Raw genomic sequence first — 23,251 nt, forward strand, 5'->3', positions numbered from 1 at the left:
CAGGTCTGATGCATTGCAAAGTCTGTCTCCTGTTTGCCAAACAGTGTTGTTTGTATGCTTTGATTATTGATCATACAAATTCTTATTTTACATATACAGCAGTCTTATCGAATGCTCTCATTTTGCAAATTATAGTTTTGTTAATGGTACATCAGAATACATTTTGAGCCATGAGGTTGCTCAGCAGGCTCTCTTGGTGGTGCCTACTGTTACTCATGGTCTTGTTTTGTACACGTATTGGGCACAGTCTCTCCTGTCTTGCTTGTGTGTATCATGTCCTAAGCCTCTTCAGTGTTCCTGTCTGCCACAGGTTGAGTCACTGTCATTTGGTCTGTCATTCTGTTCCCCATATGTATCTGCTGTGTGCAATTATACTGATTTTTAAATATGAATTCCTTTAATATTTTCACTCCGATGATTAGTAAGAATGTTGTAGGGACAGCACATTTTCACACAATGGTTTCAGACATTTTTGGCAGCAAGACTTCCCTCAGCTGAATACATAGCTGCTACAGTGGAAAGCAGAAAGGAGAGGCTGGCTGGATCTGGTCTCCAGGGGCACTGAGCGCTTCCAATTTATTCCTGTTCCTCACCCTGCATGAATTTCTGAAGAAGCCATGGGGAGTCTGTGATGACTGTTTGAGATGTGATTATCTTGTCTGAGCTTCTCCCTAGACAATAAACTCATCAAAGGAAATTCATGTGCTGAAGGTCATGCGAGGCAGAGGCTAGTCAGATCCCAAGCTCCTGAGATGCCCCCCAGATTCTCTGCCTGTGTGTGTGTGTGTGTGTGTGTGTGTGTGTGTGTGTGTGTGCATTCACGCCCCCTCTTTGTGTTCTTTTTTCCTCTTTCATAACTGTACTCAATGTGGTTGTTATTGCAAGTAATGTAGTTTGTGTAAATCAGGCTTTTAATAATAATAAAAAAAAAAACAGTGAATTACATTGTATTGGATTAAGAAATCATGGTGTTTGGTCGTGCTGCTTTGTTCATCATCATCTCTCCACATGAACACCTACTTTGGCCAGCTTTGGAATGGAATGTGGCCTGGACCACCTGCCTGTCTTCTGGCAAGGGTGGGGCATTAGAAGGCATGCTCTTCTGTCTCAGCCGACACTGCTTGTATGCAGTGGTTGTTATAAGGTTTTCATAAATGTGGAATAAAACTTTCTTATAAGCTGTTTTTGTGGTCCTGTTTGTGGCAATGCTGTGGCAGTGCTGCAGTGCACGCTAGTTCAGCTTTCTGTATGCCATGCCGGGTCCTTAGGCCTGTGTGAGTCTGTTGGGGCTACCATAACAGGACAACACAGCCTGGTGGCTTAGGGAAGCATGCCTTTTCCCAGCTGCAGTGCATGGAGGACTGAGCTCAAGGAGCCACCCCTCCTTGACTTGGAGATGGCCCAGCTCTCCTGCCTCCCTAGTTCTCTGGGTGCCTGTGCTGCTGTTCATATTAATGTGAATGCTCCCCTGCTGCTCTCTGTCTATAAGACACTAGTCAGACTGGCCTAGATCCCATCAGTAGATCCCATCCTAATAGCTTCATTTTAACTCCATTCTAGTCACATTATGGACTACTGGGGGTTAGAGCTGTAACAAACAAGTTTGGGGAAGATACAGTTCAGCCTTGTAAAAGTCCCTAAATGTTTGTTAATTATGTATTATCTAGTGCTATTGTGAGCCTATAGCAAGAATTGTCATGTGTAGCTCTTTTGGATTCAACTGACCCTTTGATGACTAAGTAAACCCTGTTGAGCCAGTGTTGCGGTATAGCTGATTAAGCTCCTTATGACAACAACAGCCCATATTAGAATGACTTTTTAAGTCCTGACTGCTCCACTTCCAAACCAGTTTCCTGTTAATGTGCTGGAAAGGTAGTAGCTGATGGCCCAAGTACTTGCACTTCTGCCATTTGTGTGGAAGATCTGAATGGAATTTTTGGTTCTTGGCTTGGGCCTGGCTCATTCCTGAATGTTATCGCTATTTAGGGAGTGAATCAATGGCTGCCCCTTTTCTCTGCATTCTGCCTTCCAGATAAATATTTTCTAAAACTGGACCTTTTATTGTTAATTGCATGTTTTAAAATTTATTCTGTGTTTATTATGTATGTACTTTTTAAAATTATAAAAAATGAAATTAAAGGATAGATTTATTTTGGTACAGAAGATCTGAAGTCCATAATAGGCACTTCTCACCAGCTTTTAAAACTGCCTTCATATATATGCAGAAACAAAATAGAGGAGAGCAGAAATAATCAGAACACTTTCATTTCTTAGAGTTTACCTTATTATACACTCCTTTGTTTGTACATGAGTATATCTTTACAGATGTCTTAGATTACATGTCTCTATGTTTTATAAATATAAGATCTTCCCATAGATATTATTTATAATAGTTTTTCAGTTGGTGATTGTATACCTTTCCTGGCCAGTAGATTTCTACTCCTTGTAATGCCTGTTTTTTAAAGGTCCTCTCTAGAATATAATGGCACCATGTAAAACTTAGTAGTTTAGATAATGACATATTTTCTCACAGTTCCATGGATAATCCAGGCATTCCCTGCTGCTTCAGCCTGTGCTCACTCATGTGGTGTTGGGATGGAGTTTGGCTGGGGTGGAAGGGCCAAGGTCCTTGTGTGTGGCAGTTGCTATGAGTTATTATCTAGGTGACTTCTTTTCCTCTCTATGGGGCCTCTCATCCTCCAGGGCAGAGTAGCGTCCTCCTTGCCTGGCAATCCTTTTTGTATTTGTATTTTCCTTGTTCTTTTTGTATTTCTGCACAGTGCCCTATGCCATGCCACTGGGCTCTGAACTGGCTATCTGTGGCTGGGTCCTGTGTTTCTTCTTTCAAGGCTTTTTAAAAAAAAAATTTATTTTAAACTTCTATGGTACAATTCCATAGGGTCTGGGATTTCTGCCCCCTCCCATGACTGATTTTCCCTGTATTATTATAGTAGTATAGTCCTTCATAAGCAGTCCCAAGTCCATCAGTCTGTTATTTAAGTGTGTCCCAACTTTGCTGGTACAGATAGTGTCAGACAGTCCAGCATCCCAGTGCCTAGATATGTCCAGGCTTTTCTTATGGTGATATTTGAGTAATTGTCTTGCACAGACATCATTTCCCACTTGTGTTGAAAAAAAAAAAATGTATGCTTGATTCCTGGAAAGGAGTTTTCTGTGTCTATATTTTTGCCATCTGTAATTTTGCTAAATATCTTCCGTTAGAGTTGCACCATTTTATTTTATTTTTTAAATTTATTTTTTATTGATTACATTGCATTATGTGACACAATTTTATAGGCTCTGGAATTCCCCACTTCCCTCCCCAAAACCTGCAGCCCCCACCCCCATGGTGGATTCTTGTTGCATTACTACAGTTCAGATTCAGTTGAGATTCTTTCCTTGCAAGCATCTACAAAGCACAAAGTCCAGCATCTTATTGTCCAGATAAGTTCAGCAGTTTCATGGGGAGACTGTCTCTGGTCTGAAGGTAGAGCCAACAGAGTATCATCCCAATCAATTAAAAACCCCGACATTACATCAGTAACAATTTATAACGTAATGGAATTAGTTGACATGGTATTGTGTAACCAGCATGTTAAAAGAGAGAGAGAGGAAAAAAAAAAAAAAAAAAAAAGAGTTGCACCATTTTATACCCCCATCACACTGCCTGCAAATGCCTGCCTCTGCAGAGCGTGTTGTCATGCTGCAAAATGTTTGCCTGCCTCTTCAATGAGTCTCACTGTGGAGTTACTTTTCATGTTATTTTTGAGTGAGGCTCAGCATTCTTTCATATGTTTAAAAAGGACTTTTTTGCCATATTTTCTGAGCATTACCTGTTTATACCTTGTGTCTGTTGCTTTCTGCTCCATTTCTGGGAGTTTTTAGATTAAATGTTTGAGGTATGCATTGTAAACATTTCCCTAGTCTTTTTAAAATTTTGTTTGTGGTGCTTTTTACTGTGCAAAAAAAAAAAATTGTATACAGTGGAGTTTTTTTGTTTCATTTTAATAGTTTGTGATTTCGAGTTACAGTCTAAATGTGTAAAGATGTTCACCAGGTTTTTTTCTTAGTGCTTGCATGGTTTACTTTTGCATGGGGAGCTTTAATCCATGTGGAGTTTTTACTGTGACCCGAGGAACTGCTTTCTTCATGCACCCAAGTCTCTTACATTTTGGCTGATAGTTTGTCTGTTTTGTTAAACTTGTTGAATCTTGTTCTGGAACCATAGTATTTTCATTTACCAAGGTTTTATACTATGAGTTAATATGTGGTACACACAGTCCCCTCCTCTTTCTTTGGTGCTATTTTTGAGAGCTTTTTTTGGAGGACTCTTCTTGTTGGCTTTCTTTTGAAAATGTACTACAGAATCAAATTGCCTGCTTACAGAGGAGAAAAGAGATAATGGTGTTTATGTTGGGATTGTTTTACATAAAAAATTAATTTAAGGAGGATAGACATTTGTGATAATAGTTCTTCCCGTTCAAGAACATGGTATGTCTTCTCATGTTGAAATCTGTGACCTGGCTCCAAGAATTTTTCAACATGTTCATCCTCCTCACATAGCTTGTCAAATTAATCATAAACTTTGTTTCATCTGCTGCTATGGCAAATGAAGTCTCCTCTCCCCCGCTAACTTCTAACTAAAAGCTGTTAGTTCCTGTGCAGTAATTTTCTCTATCGTTGTCTTACTGCTTTTTCTTTCTTCACCACGGTACTTGTGTCTAGCCCCTTTGCTTCACTGCCTGCCGCATCCTATGTTGTTTGATATATATGATTTTCTTTGCCTTTTGGTTTTGCGGAGCAGGTCATTGAATTTTACATCATTCTTGTTTTGGGAGCGGAGGAGTTGTGGAGATTTGGGTACAGGTTGCCATGATGCCCTTGCTGGCATTTGTGGTTCACTTTAGACTTCTTACAGGGCTTTTGCCATTGGGATGGAATTTTCCTGGTTGATACAGGCTCTTCCAAATGATATGATTATTATAATGATGGTGTTATCTCACAGAGGCTTACCTGTGACACTGGCTGTTAGTGGCAGGTGATGGAGTATACCTGGATCTCTATCAAAATTATCTTTGATTGTTTCCTGCAGTTGGTTTTACTGAGCTGTAATTGCCTTCCATTCATCCATATTCAGTCTATCATTATCTGAGTCATCAGCACCTTTTCTGACCACTATGGGGACTGGGCATTACAGGCATCAAAGTCTCTTTGATCAAGCAGTAGTAAAGTAATGGACATGGTGGGATTCCAACACAAATTTGTTTGTAGTTTGTTGCCACCCCCCTCTTCCGAACTTATCTCTTGTAAATCACTTTTGTTGTTTTTTCATTTCTACAGCACTAGAATCTTTTTAGGCTTTGTTTTCCCAGTCTTATAACATGGACACCATAGCTCCTTTGTGGGTTTGTGTCCTTATGTTTGGTGCAGAAACAATAGAATGATGAACACATTTTCATCTTTTCTCTTTTAAAACTCACTGTTATTTCAACAACAGTGGGAGGAAAGTCTGTGTGGAAAAGGACCTGCAAAAACAAATTTTCCTCTTGCTGTTGTCTGGTCTCTCTGTAAGTGGTGATTTTTGTCAAAGCAGCTGCAGTAAGCCATCAAGTGCATCAGTGAGTTCCTGAGACGCTGGGAAGCAGCTCACACAAGTGCCTGTCGAGGTGACGCCTCCTGTCAGCATCGGTGACAAGTGCCACTCCAGCTTGGAGACAGCAATGTCTGGGGGTTCATCCTTGAATTTCAGTTGTCAGAGATTTATGTTGGAATATTAGTTGTGTCAGGATTTGCAAGGATCTAGAGACTTGTGGGAACAAAAACAGAGGCTGCAGCTGCCTCACTGTCCAGCAGTATGATGGAGTGGACAGTAGCTGAAGAGACTGCCTCACGTTTACGTAAATATGACTCATTGCAGACTGCAGCTATTCCTAGTGAGAGCTTCACAATGCTTTTGATAAGCTGGGGTGCTAGTACATAAGGTGCTATTGGAATGTTGAACTAAAAGCAAAAGGAACAAAGAAGGGAGAGGACTTTGACATTTGACGTTAAAAACAAAATGGCTTTCAGATGTGATGAGTGTAATGTAAGAGAGGGTTGCGGTCATTAAAGGATTGAGGTAGCAAGGAGGAGGCGAGGGAGGAAATGAGGACCAGCATGTGTGGGAGTTCTGGATCACATCTGAAGGCCCAGGAAAGTCTGTACAAATAAGTAAGTGAAGACCAAGGTTGTCATCTGATTCATGAGGACATGCAGAACCTAATAACATTTGACTGTTTTTGTTTTTAAGGATGTGTTGATTTTTTTATTATTTATTTTTATTACAAAGTCAGATATACAGAGAGGAGGAGAGATAGAGAGGAAGATCTTCCGTCCGATGATTCACTCCCCAAGTGACCGCAGCAGCCGGTGCTGTGCCAATCTGAAGCCAGGAGCCAGGAACTTCCTTCCGGGTCACCCACGCAGGTGCAGGGTCCCAAAGCTGGTGCCCATATGGGATCCAGGTGCATTCAAGGCGAGGACCTTAGCCGCTAGGCCACGCCTCTGGGCCCAGGATGTATTGATTTTGAAAGGTGGAGGGACAGAGAAGGATAGACAGTTTCGTCTTCCTCCTCTGTTCAGTCCCACACACGTGCCGCAGCCAGGGCTAGGCCAGGCTGAAGCCAGGGGGCCAGGAGCTCCATCTGAGGCTTTCACATAGGAGATGGGGCCTAAGCATTTGGCCATCACCTGCGGCCTCCCTTGTGCATTTACACAGAAAAGCTGAAACTGAACCCAGCACTCCCATAGAGGATCTAGACCGTTTAACCCACCATGTCAACGTGCCCATGCCAGTAGTTGATTCTTTGGAAGGTACCAGCTTGAAAAGAAATGTGACAGTGTGAACTTGTAAGGGAATTTGAGGTGGAAGGAGATTAGTCAGAGAAGTAGAAACAGGTGGGATTTTGGAGAACAGGCACAGGAGGACTCTTCCTGGGAAGCGGGAGTTGTGGGCTTTCTGTGTGCACCCTGTCCCCTTGAGCTTCGCCCGGGGACTTCCTTGCCAGGCTTCCAGCATACAGAGTCACACACTGATACACAGGTGTGGCCTCCGCTGCCCAGCGGCAGCACAGGAACCCCTGTCAGCAAGGTGCATTAGCTGGGTGGGCATTATTTAAAGAAACCTGACGGCGAAGGGAGAGGACAAAGACCCACGGGGCCCAGGGAGGCTTTCCCATGGCAGGAAGCCTGTGGCTTGGAGCACTCACATGGTTCGTGTGATTTTCATGTTATTTTTGTGCTTCTCTGAGATGCAGTACCAGAGGGCTTCATCTGGCACTCCAAATCCCAGATCATAAAAATCTTTAAAAACGAGTTAATTGCACTGGAAAAAAAAAAAAAAACAGATTCCTCTGCAATCTTAAAACTCGCAGATTGCTTGAAAATATTAATTATGTAAGAAAATTTCTCTAGCTTAACAGTGGCACAGTGATTAGACCCTAGGAGAGTACTTCAATTTTTATTAATTTTTAAAGATTTATTTATTTGAAAGAACACTGGAGAAGGATAAACGGGGAGAGGGCGAGAGATCCTAGTACTATTTTATGGAATTATATGTTAACTGTGGGTAAACCTTGAAATTATGCCTATGTTTGAGTTTGGCCAGCATAATTTGATTTTTATTTTTAAGTCATTGTCATTAAGCTTGATGGTGTTTTCCAAGTCTATGAATTGTAATTGATGCCTGTGAGTAACAGCAACTATTAATTGCCATTTCATCAGTGTCTGCAGTTAAAACAAAAATCACAGAACTTGTGGAAAATGGAATTAAGAGATAATTTTAATGTTCCATCAGCTCTTTGAAGCCTTCTCATATGTATAGCTCAGCCTGCTTCCTCAGTAGCTTGTTGATTAGTCCTGGTGACACTTCTTTATGGGAGTGGGGTTACTTTTTTAATATTCTTATAACATTTAAGTATGTTTAATGTTTTTAAAATGTTTTTTTAAAGATTTATTTATTTTATTTGGAAAACAGATTTACACAGAGCAGGAGAGCTAGAGAAAGATCTTTTATCTTCTGGCTCACTCACCAAATGGTTGCAATGACCAGAGCTGAGCCAATCCAAAGGCAGGAACTGGAAACTTAAGCAGAGAGCTATTTTGGAAGTGGAGCAGCCCACTTAATAGGGGCACCAGCCCCTATTAATAGTATTTTTGCAGATATAGAATATAAGACATTCTGTTATAAAGATAATTATGAGACAAATTATGAAAACACAATTCCAAACGGGGAGTCTAGGGTAGAGGAAATCCCCCAAGGTTCCAGGCCACCGAGAGCAGCATGTGGAGGCCCCAGGTGACTCCTGTCTGTGCACAGCTCTGCCCCTGTGGATTGACTTCATTGCATGGTTTTCAGAAGTAGAAATTGGAAAACACCTAGGTTATCCACTGAGTCTCCTCAACCCTTGCCAATCCCCCTTTTTCTTCTCAGTCATCTTGTACAGAGCCAGGATGTGGTCACTCCTCTGCTTAAAAGTCCCCCTGTGCCTTCGGTCTCCTTAGACACAGTTGACACCGAATGGTCAGGCTTTGAGCACACCCTGCCCTGGGTCCCAGCCTGTCCTCCCCACTCAACCTGTCTCATTGCTGGTTTGCAGCAGCCTTCATGCTTCGCCCATTCTCCTGTGTGTATTCAGCCTTCATTTCCAGTTACATACTCAAGCTCTACCTGAAGAACCACTCTGGGTATTGGTGATCCCTTGATTGTTCTGGCTGTCTGTCAGCCCCATGATTGTTAGTTGCTTGGTGTAAATGTGCTGATGTGGGTAAAGTGTTTATACTACCCTGGCACATGGTGGTTCATCAGTGTGGCTGTGCCAAATGAAGCTGCAGGGTGGGCATTGCAGTGTAGCAGGTTGAGCCACATCCCATACGGGGAGCGAGTGTCACCTCTTCTTTCAATCCAGTTTCCTGCTAATTTGCCTGAGAGGCAGCAGGTAGTGACCTGAGAACCTGAGTCCCTGTCATCCACAGGGAATCCTGGCCTCAGTATGACCCAACCCTGCCTATTGCAGGCTTGGGAGAATGAACTAGCAAGTATCTCTGCCCCTCCGCCTTTCAAAAAGTAAATAAATCTTAAAAATTAATTAAAATAAAGCCTAGAAAAGTACAAGATGAGACTAGAACATCTTGTGCTGGAGAGAAAGACAGTACAGTAATGGGGGCGAGGAAAGCTCCTCCTTAGAGGAGAATGCCAGCCTAGAAAGAAGGAATTATGGAGCTAGAAAATCCTTACTTGGTGCTGAAATGAGTGGATGATGGTTTGATGCCCAGCAGGATATTTTTACATAATCTTAGTTCATCTCCCCGCAGTGTAGCAGCTGATTATAGAGGGAAACATAGTAACTTCACAGTGGAAAGGTCTGACCAGCACACCTTCAGCTATTCTGTGTTCATGGCATGACCAGAGTTAACATTTCTGTGAGTAAACTCACACTCTTGCTGCATGACTGGTCCTAAGAAGGGTGAAGTCCGTGCCTGCTGTGTATTCCAATAATGTAGCTGCACCTAGGCAAGAGAGAACATCCTGGAAGGCCCAGAGCAGGCCCCTTCCAAGATCCCAAGATCAGGGCTGCTGCTGTGGCACAGTGGGTTAAGCTGCATACCAGCATCCCATGGGGATGCCAGTTCAAGTTCTGGCTACTCCATTTCCAATTCAGCTCCCTGCTAATGTGCCTGGGAAAGGGGCTAAAAATGGCCTAAATAGGTAGGTCTTTGCACCCGTGTGGGAGGTCAAGAATAAATTCCTGTATCTTGATTTCAGCATGGTCCAGCCCTGAATATTGGAGCCATTTGGGAATTAAACCCTCTCTTAAGTCAATAAATAAATATTTTACAAAAGATAATTTCAAAACAGATAGGCTTCTAGACTAAAGTGATCTATTTCTAATGCAGCGTATGAACTTAGACTTCTGGACTGCAAAACAGTAACTAGGAAGGGTGCAGAGTTTGACTAGTTTGTTATGTATGGAGGTAATAGTTTTGGAATTTTATAATTATAATTATACTATTGATTTATTTGGAGGTTACATAGAAAAAGCGAGTGAAAGAGAACCTCCATTTTCTGGTTCACTTCCTGCAGGTGGGGCTGGGTCAACCCAGAAGCAGGAGCTTTCCATGGGTTTCTTACATGGCTGGTGGGGGTCTAAACACTAGGATCATCTGCTGCTGCTTTTCCAGGTCATTAGCAGGGAGCTGAATTGCAGGTGGAGTAGCCAGGACACGAAAACTGGTACCCCCATGGATTGCAAGTGTCACAAACTTTGGTTTTCACCACTAGGCTATAGTACTGGCTCTAGTCGTGTTTTGTTTGTCTGTCTGTCTGTTTGTTTGTTGTTTAATCCTAGTTAAACATTCTGATATTGATAGATTACATTGTGATTATACCAAAGAATGCCCTTGGAGTGGGTGTTAGGACACTGCATGTTAAGCTACTGCTTGGGACACCCACATTCCATATGGAATTGCCTGTTTTGAGTTCTGACCGTTTCATGTTTCTGATCCAATTTCTTATTGCTGTTCTAAGTACTTGGCCCTCATCACCCGCTGGATGGAGTTCTTGGCTCATGGCTTTGGACTGGCAAGCCAAGGCTGTTGCAGGCATTTAGGGAGTGAACCAGCAGAGGCATTTACGAGAAGAGGTGCACAGTTCCTTTTGTGTGTACTTATAATTCGGGAAGAATAAGCATGTATGTGAACAGGGAGAGAGAGAATCTGAAGAAAATGAAGCCAAAGTGAACAGTGGGTGAGTTTTAAAGATAGGCATTCAAGAACTTCTCATACTGTTCTTACAGGAGTTTTTTGTGGCTTGAAATTGTATCAAGATAAGTTTTTTTTTAATAAAATAAACAAAAGCCACAAATGAGACCTTGTGACCTAGGAAGCATGTCCTTCCCCGGCTGCCTTCAGCAGCCACTATGCAGTGGAGTGGTTCTCACCTGCTTTCCCAGACTGCAGGCAGCAAACAGTTCCAGACCGCTCTCACACTTCCCAAGGTAAGCCAGTGCAGCAAGAGTCAGTGTGCTTTTCCAAAACAGTGTTATTCAAGTGTGTAGTTTCCTGCCTCTCTCTAACATTGTCCAGCGTAATAATAGCACATTGAGAAAGAAGCGTAGATTCCACATCTGGTGCTTTGTGTGTGGTTCTCAGGAGTGAGCTCAGGGTGACTTCATCCACAGACAGCCTGAGGTTCCGGTCTCTAGCAGGAGCCACAAGTAGAGCCTGCTCAATGTCTGTCACCTTCAGCAGACACTGAATTAAGATGGGGACCAACCAGGGAGCATGAAGGAGCTACTCTCAAGGTTAACAATGGTTGTGCAGGTAAAGCCAAGTTAATTTGTCAAGAACAAAGCTCTGGTCCACTAACACAGACTACAGGCTACAGCCTGCAAGGTCCAGGCCATAAAACCTGTCATGTATAATCTTAGCTTGGCATATTCTGAAAAAAAAAGAAAGAAAGAAAGTTTGAAGCGGAAAACTCAGTGTACTAGGGGAGTGCTTGCAGAATATCTGTTGTGGTGGTGATAAACCCGCCAAAATCTAATCGCTAAGTGAACATAGAAGGCAGCCCTAGCATATGACCACATCCACAGAATAGTTGGCTGTAGGACACTGAAGTATGTGAAGGACTGAATAGTTAAGACAGTTTTTCAGACATTGCCTGGTTGCCCAAGGAGCTGCTCCTGGTAGTTGACAGTGAATCCATGCTGGGAGCAGGGAGGAGCGACTGTGAGCACTTGGGTGAAGCCCTGGCTAAAGCCACCGCCTCCTGGATCGGATTGCTGTGGGCTGTCCTCAGTCTCAGTGAGATGCGCAGTTCTGGGTGGCTGAGGTTCCCTTCCCAGTGTCTGTTCTCTGGACGTTGTTTTGCTATCTTTGAGGACTGTGCTGTTATTTTAAGAGTACTTACTTTGTGGCTTTGTTTATTTGAAGATCGAGCAGAACAGGCACCAAACAAGAGCCCTCTGTCTGCAGTGGCATGCATCTCTCCTTTGTCTGGTCTCAGAGGCCCTGGGCTGTGTGAAGACACAGTTGTAAAGGAGGTGAGCCCAGACACTTGTTATGTCTCTGGGTTCTCATCTGTTGGGAGCACTTGCCCACTCTCCTTGCCAATCCAGGGCTCAGGTGCTGTGAGAGGCCTTGGCAACAAGTTATATAAGAAGACAAAATTAGGCATGTTCACAGCTATGTGAAAGTTAAGCAGCATACTCCTAAATAACCAATATGTCAGAGGTTAAGAGAAATCATGAGATCTTTGAAAAGAGAAAATTAAGATACTAATAGTAGAACTTTTGGGACACAGCAAATGTAGCCCTAGTTCTTAATTGCCTAAGTTAAAAAAAAAAAACTGAAATAAACAACTCAGTCTTCTACTTTAAATCACTTAAAAGAAAAGATCAAATTAAATCCAAAGCAAAGGTCCAGTGCGATGGCTCAACTGGCTAATCCTCCACCTGTTAGTGCTGGTATCCCATAAATGCACAGGTTTATGTCCCAGCTGCTCTATTTCCCAGTCCAGCTCCTTGCTTATGGCCTGGGAAAGCAGTAGAGGACAGCCCAAACCCTTGGGATCCTGCACCCACGTGGGAGACCCGGAAGAAGCTCCTGACTTCTAGCTTCGCATCAGCTCAACCCTGGCCATTGTGGCCATCTGAGGAGTGAAACAATGGATAGCAGATCTTTCTGTCTGTCTCCTCTTCTCTCTATAAATATTCACCTTCATTAAAATAAATCTTTTTTAAAAAGCAATACAAAGAGGAGAAATAAAGATTAGAAAAAGAAATCAAATAGAGATTGTGCAACCAATAGAAAAATCAATGAAACCAAAAGATGTTTCTTTGAGAAAATCAATAAATTGACAAACATTTAACTAGACTGAGCAGAAAAAGAGATCCAAATTGGTAGGATTGGGAAAGAAAGAAAGAAGGAACATGATTAAAGAATTGAGAGAACCACGAGAGAAATACCATTAACAACTGTGTGCCATTATACAGTAATGTTATTTGTGTATTTTCATGTTAGGTTATTTACATGAAATTTAAAAAATCCTTAAAGATACAAGCTGCTGAAACTGATTCAAGAAGAAATACCACTTCTGAAGGGACCTATAATTTAAAAAATGATTGTTGACACCACTGAGATGATGCTACTGGCTAATCCTTACACCTCCAAATGGCCAGCATTGTACATGGGCCAGTTCATGTCCCATTGCCCCGCTTCCCATCCAGCTCCTTGCCTGTGGCCTGGGAAAACAGTCAAGGATGGCCCAAAGCCTTGGGACCCTGCACCTGTGTGGGACCTAGAGGAAGTTACTGGTTCCTGGCTTCAGATTGGCACAGCTCTGGCTGTTGCGGCTGCTTGGGGAGTGAATCATCAGACGGAAGATCATCCTCTCTGTCTCTTCTCCCCTCTATATATCTGTCTTTCCAATAAAAATAGATAAGTCCTTAAAAATAAGGAAAAAGGAACCTAATAATAAATGATTATTGCTACTAATATTACTGATAAAAGCTACAGGCAAAGAAGTGCTGAGGCGCAAGTGGTCAGTGTTACTAAGCATTCTAAAATATTAGCACTGATTCTTCACAAACTCTTTTAGAAGGAGAAATATTTCCCAGCTTATTCTTTGAGGGAAGTATTACACCAGTATTAAGCTAAACAAAAAGATCACAAGAAAAGAAAACCACAGACCAATACTTGTTTTGAATAGAAATGCCAAAATCCTCAACAAAATTCTCTGAAACTAAATCTAGGAACACACAAAAAGAATCATATAGCATGACCCAGTTGGATTTTTCATTGCTGTGCAAGCTTAGTTTAGCAACAAAAAGCCAATCAGTTTACTAAACCAGGTTTATTGAATAAAGAACAAAAATATTTGTTATGCCAGATAAACCTCTGCTATCAGATTACATAGAATAAAGAATAAAATCTCAAATTCCTTCATGTTTAAGCAAACACCGAACAAAGGGGATAGAAGAGAACTTGCTCAAACTGAAACAGGCTTCTGGGCAAACCCCAAGCTCACACTGCTGCAGCCTGCACGGAGGCTCCCTCACCAAGGCCAGGAAAGGGTAGTCCATGTTCACCGCTGGATTCAGCAGTGTTGGCAAGTAAAGCTCGCAACACGCCTTCAAGTGGGGAAGGACGAAGACAGACTGTTTAAAATTGCCATGATCTTGTAAACACAGAATCTTAACGAATCCACAAATGAACAGCTAAAACTGGAAACACAATTTGGTAAAGATGCAAGATACAAGATCAACATACCAAGAAAAATTGAGTTCCTGTATATGTGGTGATGAACAGCCTGAAATTGACTGCTTACTCTAGAATCAGTATAATAACAAAAGTGTAAAACAGACACTCAAAACTACAAAACTTTAGGGGGAGGTATGAAACAAGACTTAAATAGACATTCATGTCAGAGTCTGGCATTGTGGTAGTCGGGGTAAAACCTCCACCTGTGATGCCAGCATCCCATGTAGGCACCAGTTCATGTCCTGGCTGCTCCACTTGTATCCAGCTCCCTGCCAGTGGCCTAGGAAAAGAGGTGGGAGATGGCCCATGTTCTTAAGCCTTTGCCACCCATGTGGGAAACTTGGATGAAGCTCCTGGTTCCACCTGGCCCTCCCTGGCCATTGCAGCCATGTGTGGAATATCCCAACAGATGGATGGATTTCTCTTCCTCCCTCCCTCTTTCATCTCTCTGTATATAACTCTTTCAAATAAATAAATATTTTAAAAAGTGAAAGACATGCATATTCTTGAATTGAGAGACTATGTATTATTGAAGTGACAGTATCTTCCAGATTAATTTACAGATTTACTCAGTCTTGCAAAAACATCAGCTATGTCTTCATAGAAGCTGGTAGCATAATCCAAACATGCATATGGAAAATCAAGGGGCCCAGAATAGCTGCAACTATTTTGAAAGGGAACAATAAAGTTGATAGAATTGTACTTCCTAATTTCAAAGTGTCCTACAGACTCACAGTAATTGGGAGAATAAACTTGTGTCAGAAGAATAGTATTAGCTTTCTAGAAGTATGCACATTTAAAGTCAATAGATTTTTTTTTCCAGCAGGGTTGGCAGTATGAAAAGAATATTTTTAACTGTTGAAACTGGAAGATACCAAGCTCCATGCAAAAAATAAGTTGTGAAATTAACCCGTTTCCTTCACAGTATACACAAAAGTTAAAGTGGATTAGACACAGTAAGAACCCAGTCTCAGGAAAAATTTTGTGATGTTGATCTTGGCAAGTTTCTTAGATATGACTCCAAAAGTATAAGCAGCTAGATGTTCTATAATTGATTATAGAGATGAATGTTGCACAACTCTGGATATACTTAAAAAGAAAAAAAAACAGTAAAGTTTACACTAAACATGGGTAAATTTCATAGTAATATGAATGTAAGAAAGAAAACCAAAATGGGACATGCATACACACACACATACACACACGCATGTGCACCTTTAATAAATACTTAACAACAAGAGATACAGAAATGCCCAATGAAACATAGAAAGATGCAAAGTATCATGGTTACTCAGGAAAATTGCTGATTAAAGCTATAATGAGATGCCACTACATAACACATAGAACAGCATAATGATGTACCAAGTGCTTCCCTCTAGGGAATCCTGCGAGCCTACCCTCTGTGCCATTGACCATTGCAGCTCATAATTATTGCACACTCCAGGCACCATCACTTCTGCTTTATCTCTCCTTTGCCTCTGTAATAGCCTATACCACCAGATAGAGTTCGCTGTTCACCTTGTAAAGTATACAGCACATACCTACAGAACAAGTACATGCTCACTCTATGACGTCGAGCCTTCATGCTGGGTTGTCAGGACAGTCTGTTACAAGAGTAGGAAGTAGTTTCCCTGATGTTATCTTAGGTTTACCTCCTTAGATTTGTAGTTTTTTTTCTTCCAATCCCCCAAATAAAGCAGGACTCTGTTCACATGCAAAAGTAACAATAATCTAAGCAGTTACTTTTCCTGCCCTGTTGGTAAATCACTCAAAGTAGGACCGCAGTGGAGCCACTGGCTAGTTGGGTCACAGAACTCGGACTGTCCTCTAGAGACAAGAATACGTTGGGTTTTTTTTTTTTTTTAATGCACTGGCCTTTTGAGTTCCAGAGCAATCTTTTTTCAGAAACGTACTTAATATATATTCCAGTATTAATAATCTGTGTTAAATGATTAATGAAATAAGCATCTAATGAGTGCTTCCACAGGCAGGCACTAGGTTGGATATATAGCAGAGAATACATTGATCCTGATTTTTTTAGCAAAGAAAGCAAGTCTGCAAATAAACATTTGCAGTGTGGCAAGATAATTGCAATGGTGGGCGTCCTTAATAAGTAGGATGGTAACACATGAGGAAGTGATCAACTCTGCTGGATGCCCATAGAAGGTGAAATGATTGAATTGGACACTCAAGGCTGTGTAGGAGTTTGTCACTGGGTATACGGATGCCTGTTTTTCTGTGCTATGCCTGACTGTGGGAACCATTTATGCATATTTTATACTTTAATATTTTAGTGCTGGGGTTAAGTAAATAACCACTTAAAAGTTTTTTTTTTAAATCATTGTTACTTTACAGGAATGCTGTGTTCCTTTACACCTTTTTAATAATTAGCTTTGTGTTCAGATATAATTAAAACCTCTTAGCAAAATACAGCAGCCTTAGGAGGGGATGCTTTTTGCTGACATGTGCTTTGAAAACTACATTGCAGAACAGCCAGCTATTAGAGTTCTTTAAATTCTGTTGCATCTGCTTTTTTTGAAATTTAATGCTTAAATGGACAAGATAAAGGGAAAAAATTATAAGTTCATGAAGGATTTGCCTTGTTCTTTAATCAAATGGTGGTAAAATTCATAAGTGAATATAATTTTTAAGATACACCTTTTAAAAAAAAGCTTTAAATTCTATTTGTGTCTTATAGATGGAAATGTTTTTATACAAATGGTGTTTTAATGTAGTAACATTTAATTTCTAATGAAACTATAATAAAAATGTTGTAGCATGTATTTAGCAAAAAAAATTATTAACATGAGTAAAATTAAGCAAATTGTTAATATCAACCTGTATTGTTCTCTAAAAGGGGAACATTCAATCATCACTTTATCAATAAATATTATATGCCAGTTATCTATATAAATTTTAATTAGCCAATCCTCTTGGTTTCTTTCTTCATGTAGCCCCTTAGGTCTCCTGTTTCATTCTTCAACATCCTTAGGATAAACAGGACAAATTGCAGGAAAATGGGAACCTTCTAGTTACAAGTGCTTTGGTTCAGCCACCATTGACTGTTTTTATCCTCTGGGCCCCTGCTAGGTGTTTGTAGAAGGGCACATGGCAGTCCTGGAGGACAGCCCATCTGCCCGTCTGACATAAAAAGAGTGACTGTCAGTAACCACTGAGGCAAAGCTGGGAGTTTTTAGTTATTGTAGTAGCTGATAAGTTGGTGTTGTATAGAAAGCAAAGGATCTGTTGTATGAAGTTCCTGATAGGCTGTGAATGGGGACACATATTTAAGTACATATGAGTTTTATGTAATGTTTTAATGGCAGTACTCTGCAAATCATTAGCTTATGATTGTGAAATTATTATTGTTTGTATCTAGTATATTCTATGTGAAACTGTATGCTAAGAATTGTACAACAAATAATATTTTTTCAAGTCAGTGCCTCATAGTTAATCCAAAGCGATAAACAAGCAAATACCTCCTTTCGTGTATGAATGCAAGTCAAAGAAAGAAAACTATATTTCGTTTTTAGATTATATAAATGGTGGAGAACTTTTTACTCATCTTTCTCAAAGAGAGCGTTTCACAGAGCACGAGGTACAGATCTGTGTGGGAGAGATTGTGCTTGCCCTCGAGCACCTCCACAAGGTAAGACACTGTACCCTCCCCACGTCTGAGAGAGGTAATGCTGCTGCCGGAAGAGCCCGTGTGTTCCTGTGTCCTTGTCGTGGTGGTAGTTGTGAGTGCACATTTCCAGAACGTTCCCTGGTGTCTCACTCTCATAGTGTCCTCTTGAAAAGTTGAATTTCAAAGTGCTTTGTTGTTGTGCCTGTTGCAGATTAAATCTGAGCAGTTTGTTGGCTTTCTTCATGGAAATTTTTTAAGTGTAGGTATTATGAAATATCAACAGAATACATTATTTTAATTATTAAAATAACTTAGCAAATGAAGCCACAAGGTATATGTACTCTATTTTAGACTCTGCCCATCCGTCTTGGGGTGTCTTCTGATTAGGTTGGGAGTGAAAATTGTTTCTCATCCCTCCCCCTCCCTTTCTCTTCTATTGTTCTTTATTATTATTATTATTTATTTTTTGGAAAAGGCAGAGTTACAGAGACAGAAAATAGAGATTGCCCCTCTGACTGCTGGTTTACTCCCCAAATTGCTGCAATGGCCAGAGCAGAGCTGCTCTGAAGCCAAGAACCAGGAGCTTCTTCCAGGTCTCTTACATGGGTGCAGGAGCCCAAGGACTTGAGACATCTGCTGTTTTCCAGGCTGTAAGTAAGGATCTGGAGTGGAAGTTGAGTATCCAGAGCTCAAATAGGATGCCAGCACTGCAGGCAAAAGCTTAGCCTGATACACCACCTTGCATTTATTTTGTCCCTGGTGCCCTGTCTAGCCCAAAGCCCCACCTGCCTCCTCCATTTAGCATGAATTGAACTGTGAAAGCCTTTGAATGAAATCTGTGTCCTTGACACTCCATGAAAGTCAATTTAGGCATGTCATTCAGGATTACCATTAATCTTGAGTCACAAAATTTTGACCGTTTTTTCCTTAATGAGGAAGTGTTATTGTAGAGACAAGTAACCATTATGTGGACTGGCCTGTGGGTTTCCCCTGTGAGATAAAATTAGGTATTGGACTTGGGTCACTAAATTAGGCAATATAGGGGCATCAAAAAGCCACGATTCTGCTTTATATATGCAGTCTACAGTGCTGATAATAGAGCAAGGGGGATGGAATTTTTAAAGGAGCAGGGAGTTTGGATTAACAGATAGAGGCAGTATTGTTAGAGCCTGGGAAAAGAGGATTGGAAGATACCAGAAAAGAAATCAGGGTTTAGGGGCAGAGGACATTTGACACAGCAGTTAGGATGCTGCCCTTTGAGATACATACATCCCACATCAGAAGAGTTCTCGCCCCTGTGCTTCTGATCCAGCGTCCTGTTCATGCTCACCCTGGGAGGCAGCAGGTACTGTCTCAAGTACTTGGGTCCCTGTAACCCACATGAGATACCTGGACTGAGTTCCAAATTCCTGGCCTTAGCCTGGTCCATCCCTGTCTGTTATGGGCACTGGGGCAGTGAAACCAACAGATGGTGCAGCTTTCTCTGGATATCTCTGAAGTGCTCTGCCTTAAAGCAAAAATAATGAAAATAAATAAAATTTTAAAAAGAAATGAAAAAATAAATATAAAAAAGAAGTTAAAATCAAGAAAAGGGTTCTTCTGGCCCCAAGTAGAAACCAGACTACAAACAGGGAGGAATGGGTGAATGGGCAGGAGAACAAGGAAGGGGTGGGGCCGGCAGGGAGATAGGGCAGTGGGGCAGAGGGGCAGAGGAAGAACAGCCCGACAGGGCTTTGCACCAAAGTCCTGGCAACAGATTGCTGTCCTTCTGATAGGAATTCCCACGTAGTAACAGCATTTAGACTTGTGATTATTTTTATGGGGTATAGTTACATCTTTATTCAAGAAATGGATTGGACCAGGAATGGTCTACAAAGACCTTTGAATTGTGTGATTTGGATTAACTTCAAAACGTAATTGTTATTATATATGAGAAAGAGAGCTCCCATTTGCCAGTTCACTTCCCAAATAGTGACAAAGGCCGAAAGGGCTGAAGCCAGGAGCTGAGAATTCAATCCAGATTTTCCACATGGAAGGCAAGAGCTCCAGTCCTGCTTCCAGGGTCTGTGTTAGCAAGAAGCTGCAGGAGCTATAGACTTCAGCATGGGGACATGCACACCACTAGGCCCAATGCCTGCACCAGATGTATCTTTTTATAGTATAAAATGATGATATAAATAATCAAAAGTACTGGGGAGAAAACAGTAAAGACATTTACCTGATTGCGTAAACCAGAAAATTGAGATTTTATTTGTGTGAAACTTTAATTCTATTTATTAAAGGAATATTCATGACTATTCATTAATATTTAACTGGTGATCAAAACACAGAAATAAATAGCATAATGAATACTGCTTAGAGATATAATTGATATGTAATAAAACTAATGCCAAAGTCTCAGCTACATTTTTATTCACATTAGAATACCACAAAGCCAGAAACATTAGTCTTGATATAATTGTACTTATACCAGATTTCATAAAAAGAGTTAAAAATTGTGATTTATTAGAAAATTATGGATTAAAATAGAGGAAATTATTTGTACCTATAATCTTTTCCTAGTAAGTTTTCTTTAATATTGGTTGTTGGGTGCATGTAATGTTTCAAGCCAAATATCTGTTCAATACAAAATCTATATGTTTGCCTCCTATTTTCCATGTAGAACAGTAAAATTCTTGGAGGAAAGTTGACAAGCACTTTTCTTCATGTGGTTTTATTTCGATTTTAAGAAGCTATTAATATCCTGCTTTTTCGTGTAGTATTTGGTGTTGAGAAGAGCACATTTGTAAATTTTAATAATGCTTCATTCAGTCCAGCATATTTAAAAGCATGAAACCAAATTTATGCAGGTGAATAACTTCTTACATAACTTGGGTGAACTTATTTGTGTTGCATGGCTGAAGTATTAGCGGATGTGTTTTGTCAAACTTAAGCAGAATATATAGATATGTATTGATTGGTTTACTTTGCTTATTTAGAACTAAAGAGCAACTACAATTAGCCAGTGCTCTTCAGCCTAGCTGTTTAAAAGCCTTTTGTTATTCAACAAGCCTTTGTTAAACCCCCATTTGACACATGACACTGTGCTAGATATTGGATGAATATGTAAGAAATGAAAAACAGTTGGAGTAGGAGAACACCCAGGCAAACAGGAAGCACTCAGAGAACATCAGTCGTCCGTTGGTAAGTACCATGCCAACCTAGGAGCTGTAGGACATCTGAGGCAATGACATTGGGAGGTGAGGGACATTTCTTGGTGACGTAGACACCAGAAGGTCATCTAGAGTGAGTCATCATCAGATAGCCCACACAGTGCCACTCCGTCATCAGATAGCCCGCGCAGTACCACTCCAGCAGGGGGCAGCATCTGGACGTGCAGAGGGAAGACATGTTTGGGCAGGTGCAGGCAACTTGGCCCTGAACTCAGAGTGCCGCACTGCCCTAACAGCACGAGGACCACCACCCCCACTCCAACCGCCCCCCCGCTAAGGATCCTAAAGAGAGCAGTGCCTTTTTATGTTAGGATAGATTCAACACTGTCCTAATTAATTTTTGGAAATAATTTTTAAATACATATGTGTTTGTTTTTACAGTTGGGGATTATATACCGTGACATTAAGCTTGAGAATATTCTACTTGATTCTAATGGCCATGTGGTGCTGACAGATTTTGGTCTGAGTAAGGAGTTTGTGGCTGATGAAGTGAGTATCATGTTTCAATTTGAAGTTAGTACTAACAGGATGTAAATAAGAATAAAAAAGTAGCCACAGAGCAGACATCTCACAGGGCATGGTGATGAGAATTATGGATGTGTGTGCAGATTTGTCTAGGGAAACATTTTTGGCATGAAAGACTAAATATTTTCTATTGAAAATGACCATGGAATAGCCTGTTAGAATAAAATTAAGCCTTTTGTGGCTGTATCAGAATTTACCAGTTTTTAATAAAAAGTGCGCATTTACCTTTCCCTATAAAATATGTAAAGTATAATTTAAACAATCAAATAACCTTCCAGTACTTCTAGGAGTATTGTGGCTTAGATGGCAGGCAATAAAGAATCACAAAACCAAGCAGACAGAGTTGACATTGTAATTACAACCAGGGTGAGTTGTAATAGCCTTTTCGATTTACTTGAAAGAGTACAGTAGTAGTAATTCTTTGATGATCTTGTGTCTTTTGTTCAAAATGAATCTAAGAAGTAGTAGCTAATGTATAGATTTTAAATGTGAAAAGCCTTATATATTCACTGTTAATTATAACTTTTGTATTATAAATGTATCTAGTGATATGTAAAATTATACATCCATCTGTAATAAATGCTATTTGTGTAGCAGTTATAATAAAATTATATCACTAGCATATCAGTTACCCAGTTTACATAAGTAGATTTGAATGCAGGGATTTGTTAGAATAGAATGCAGGACTGTAGTAAACTTTGTGTAGTGAAGAACTTTGTCACTGTAACATACTTCACTGTTGGCTTTCAAATTAGGGCTGTTTATTTAAGGTTGCTTTTTGGACTGCTGCCTAAGCAATCTTAGATGAGTAAGGTAAGTGCTGAAGTTTAAAAAAAACCTGAAAGTCTTATTTTTTTTTATTATAACTATATTCATTGAATTGACTTATGTAATAAATACTTACTGACCATTGCTACTGTGCTCAGTACTGGGCACTACAATGATGAAGAAGACACAAATGGTAAATGTCTTCGTGAAACTAGCTGTAACGGTGAATGGATTGTCTTTGATTTCAAAATCGTGGTTAAACAATGATGAATTTAAGGAACTTACTGGAATTCTTTTTAAGCAGTTTAAACAATTGATTTTTATAATGTTTTACTCCTTTGTGAAAATATGAATGGCTAATCATGCTTGTTGTAGCTTCCTGGTTAAACCACACTAAAATAAAAACCAAGGGACTGAATAGACCAGCACACAGAAAGGAGGGGAGAGGGTGGCAGCTGCAGGTTGGAAGACAGACCACAGAGAGGCTGGTGGGACTGTTGGGTCCCCCAGAAATTGCTGAATCCTGTGCTGGTGATATGGAATCTCAAGGCAGGTTCATTTGCACTTGTGACCCCCAGGGACATTCAGGGACTCGGGGTGCTGGGTGTCCCTCAGAGCAAAGGCAGGTGTGCTTCGGACATGGGAGGCTGGGCTGGAGGTGTGTCTAAATGGCAAGCCCCAGCTCCCCTCTCTGCCCCCATTCACACAAGCAACAACTACTCTGATCTTCAGAGAAGATTAAGAAGGTCCCTTTGCCACACTGGGGGGCAGTTCAGAGGGCACAGCTGAGGGCAGTACTGCAGGAAAGCTAGTGTGGAAG

The 23,251-nt window shown here is 40.8% G+C and overlaps 1 protein-coding gene across 6 annotated transcripts in view; it reads left to right on the plus strand.

The window, feature by feature from the left end:
• The window catches only part of RPS6KA5 (ribosomal protein S6 kinase A5), a 133,194-nt gene that overhangs the window by 68,066 nt on the left and 41,877 nt on the right, over positions 1–23,251 (plus strand). For 5 of the 6 annotated variants that reach the window (XM_040975158.1, XM_040975157.1, XM_040975161.1 and 2 more), the window contains 2 exons: positions 17,832–17,947; positions 21,520–21,627. In XM_040975158.1, coding sequence (XP_040831092.1) covers positions 17,832–17,947; positions 21,520–21,627 — 224 coding nt within the window. The remainder of the gene's footprint in view (positions 1–17,831; positions 17,948–21,519; positions 21,628–23,251) is intronic. The other variant, XM_040975160.1, reaches the window with a different exon arrangement.

This window comes from Ochotona curzoniae, unplaced genomic scaffold (genome assembly GCF_017591425.1).
Source record: "Ochotona curzoniae isolate NIBS_2020 unplaced genomic scaffold, NIBS_Ocur_1.0 contig_2688, whole genome shotgun sequence".
Taxonomy (NCBI): Eukaryota; Metazoa; Chordata; class Mammalia; order Lagomorpha; family Ochotonidae; genus Ochotona; species Ochotona curzoniae.